Source organism: Phaethon lepturus, unplaced genomic scaffold (assembly GCF_000687285.1).
Source record: "Phaethon lepturus isolate BGI_N335 unplaced genomic scaffold, ASM68728v1 scaffold32033, whole genome shotgun sequence".
Taxonomy (NCBI): Eukaryota; Metazoa; Chordata; class Aves; order Phaethontiformes; family Phaethontidae; genus Phaethon; species Phaethon lepturus.
This window is the reverse complement of record NW_010531724.1, coordinates 7,965-10,101: the sequence shown is the minus strand read 5'-3', so window position 1 is coordinate 10,101 and position 2,137 is coordinate 7,965. Positions and strand designations below refer to the sequence as shown.

At 39.4% G+C, this 2,137-nt stretch overlaps 1 protein-coding gene across 1 annotated transcript in view; it reads left to right on the top strand.

Annotated features, from left to right (window-relative positions):
* The window catches only part of LOC104618932 (unconventional myosin-Ib-like), a gene marked incomplete at its 5' end in the record, with an annotated part of 10,467 nt that extends 8,863 nt beyond the window's left edge, over positions 1-1,604 (top strand). The window contains one exon of the mRNA XM_010284654.1: positions 935-1,604. Within this exon, the coding sequence (XP_010282956.1) occupies positions 935-1,058 (124 nt within the window). The remainder of the gene's footprint in view (positions 1-934) is intronic.
* Between the last annotated feature and the right edge of the window lie 533 nt (positions 1,605-2,137).

Sequence of the window (2,137 nt, the reverse complement as noted above, 5' to 3'; positions counted from 1 at the left end):
CTGGGCTGTTCGGCGGGAAAGCAGGACCGAAGGGCAGCTCGGCGCAGCAGAGGCCACTTCCTCCCCTGAGCTCTGCCGTCAGCTTGATTTGTGGTTTCCGGCTGGAGAGCAAATTCTTTGAAGTTTTTGGCCTGTGCTGGAGGACTTTTTAAGGATGCTAAAAGGGAAAATCTGCTGTATTACAAAGGACTTTTTAGGTCAGCAACCACTGCATGTGAGCCAAAAGGCAGCGCTGCCCTGTTCATTGCTTTTAATCTTGCTATCCAGATCAGTGAGAAGTTTGAGGCTCCACAGGAGCCTGCTGGGTTTTTAAAGCAGTTCTCCACATTCTATGAAATTGCTCTTCCAGTAAAAAGTGAAGAGTCAAATCCAGATTGATTTATCCTGGACGGTAGGAAATATCTAAATTTGGAGATTGCTGGGAAGGAAGTGAATTTTCCCAGTTGCTGAGCAGGGGGCTGTAAAAGCTAACTAAGGATTAGAAACATGAGAGCTGCTAACATACCAGTTACACTAAATTAAGCATAAAGCAGAAGAAGAGCGCTCATGATGTTGCTGTAGACATATTTAGCTTCCTTCCATGAAAACAGAAAAGTCCCTTTGGATGATGGTGAAACAGTTGGAAATAGTCTTTGCTGCATTTCTGGTACATTAGAAATTCTGTTTTAAACTGCCTTCTTTCTAAATGAATAGCAAACTAACTATTGTAAAATGCCCAGAGTTACAGGCAAAAGGCAATAATTAAGAGAGACTACCTGAAGGATACTCAAGCCATACCATAACCTACGGCTTTTTTTATTCCCTAACTCTTTTTATGAATAGACCTGAAAATGACATCTTTTGGAGTGATGCTCAGCACCAACAGGAAAAGACTTCTGCTCCTCATGTCGTTTTTTCCACCTTTAACTGAAATGTATCTTATTCCCTCTCCTAGGTTTCTGGTCCAGTTCAGACAAGACAAAGTGTGTGTGAAGTTCATACAAGGCAGCCAGAAAAACGGCAACATCCCAACCTGCAAGCGAAAAAACAATCGGCTTCTTGAAGTGGCTGTCCCGTAACTGTAGCTGGTCACTCTCCCTTTCACGGACTTGTTTCTTTGTAATAGTGCAATTTTAGTTGTTTGGTTTTGCTGATTTTTATCCCTTTCTGGAGCTGTTGATGGCTAATAGCTTTAGAAACCCTTGGCAAAACATTTGATCAGTTGACTTTTTAATCTTTCTGTTCATGCCAGAATGTTAACCCTCAAAATGCAGATTTTTACCCAGTGAGGCATTTTTACCAGCTGGCACACATCTGTCATACACAAACAAAATCGTTCTCTTTGTTTAGCGGTCACAGCTTAGTGCAGCATACCGTAAACCCGCATATTAATGATAAATTACTCATATTCCTTAGTCTAGAGATCCGCTTAACAGGAACTATACATGGCCTTGATGCTCGATGGCCAACTTGTGCCCAGCGTCTTTTTATACCGACCTGTTCTGGTGTTCTGACGGGCTCCTTGCTTGCCACCGCTGGGGACACCGGCAGAACGGAGGCTGACACACTAACTCCTATAGTTAACACTAGGACCTATGTAACTCGATCTTTTAGTCAATGCAGCACAATACAAAAAGGAAGGAATATATGATTATACAAGCAGTTATATGCGTAATTTTATAGTAAAAAATGCAGAAATTTTGAAACGGGATTTTTAATTAGGTCAGATGTTTTTAATGACTTTATACAGTAGAAACAGGTAACATTGAAAAAACTTGTTTCTTTAACAAAAGCTATACAGTTGGAGGCATATTTTCTGTTCTGCTTTTTTTCTATTAAATTATCAGTTTAGATTAGAGCCTGAAAAATGCAATAGTATTCGTAACACAAGTAAATGCTAGGTATTTAAACAGTTATCAAGCAAAAGGTTTGAGCCTTTCTTTTAGATATTGGCATGTACAATGTGCAATAAAACATACATGACATTTTGTGAAAAATTATTTATAATACATTTTTGCGTGCAAGAGAGGATTGGTGCAGACTGCATAGACAATGTAGGGGTTAAAATAGATTTGTGTTGTTAATTTGCAGTTTTTTAGAGTGTACACTACAGTTGTCAATTTGGGACGATTTCTTAGAATTAAAAAGTTCTTAATTT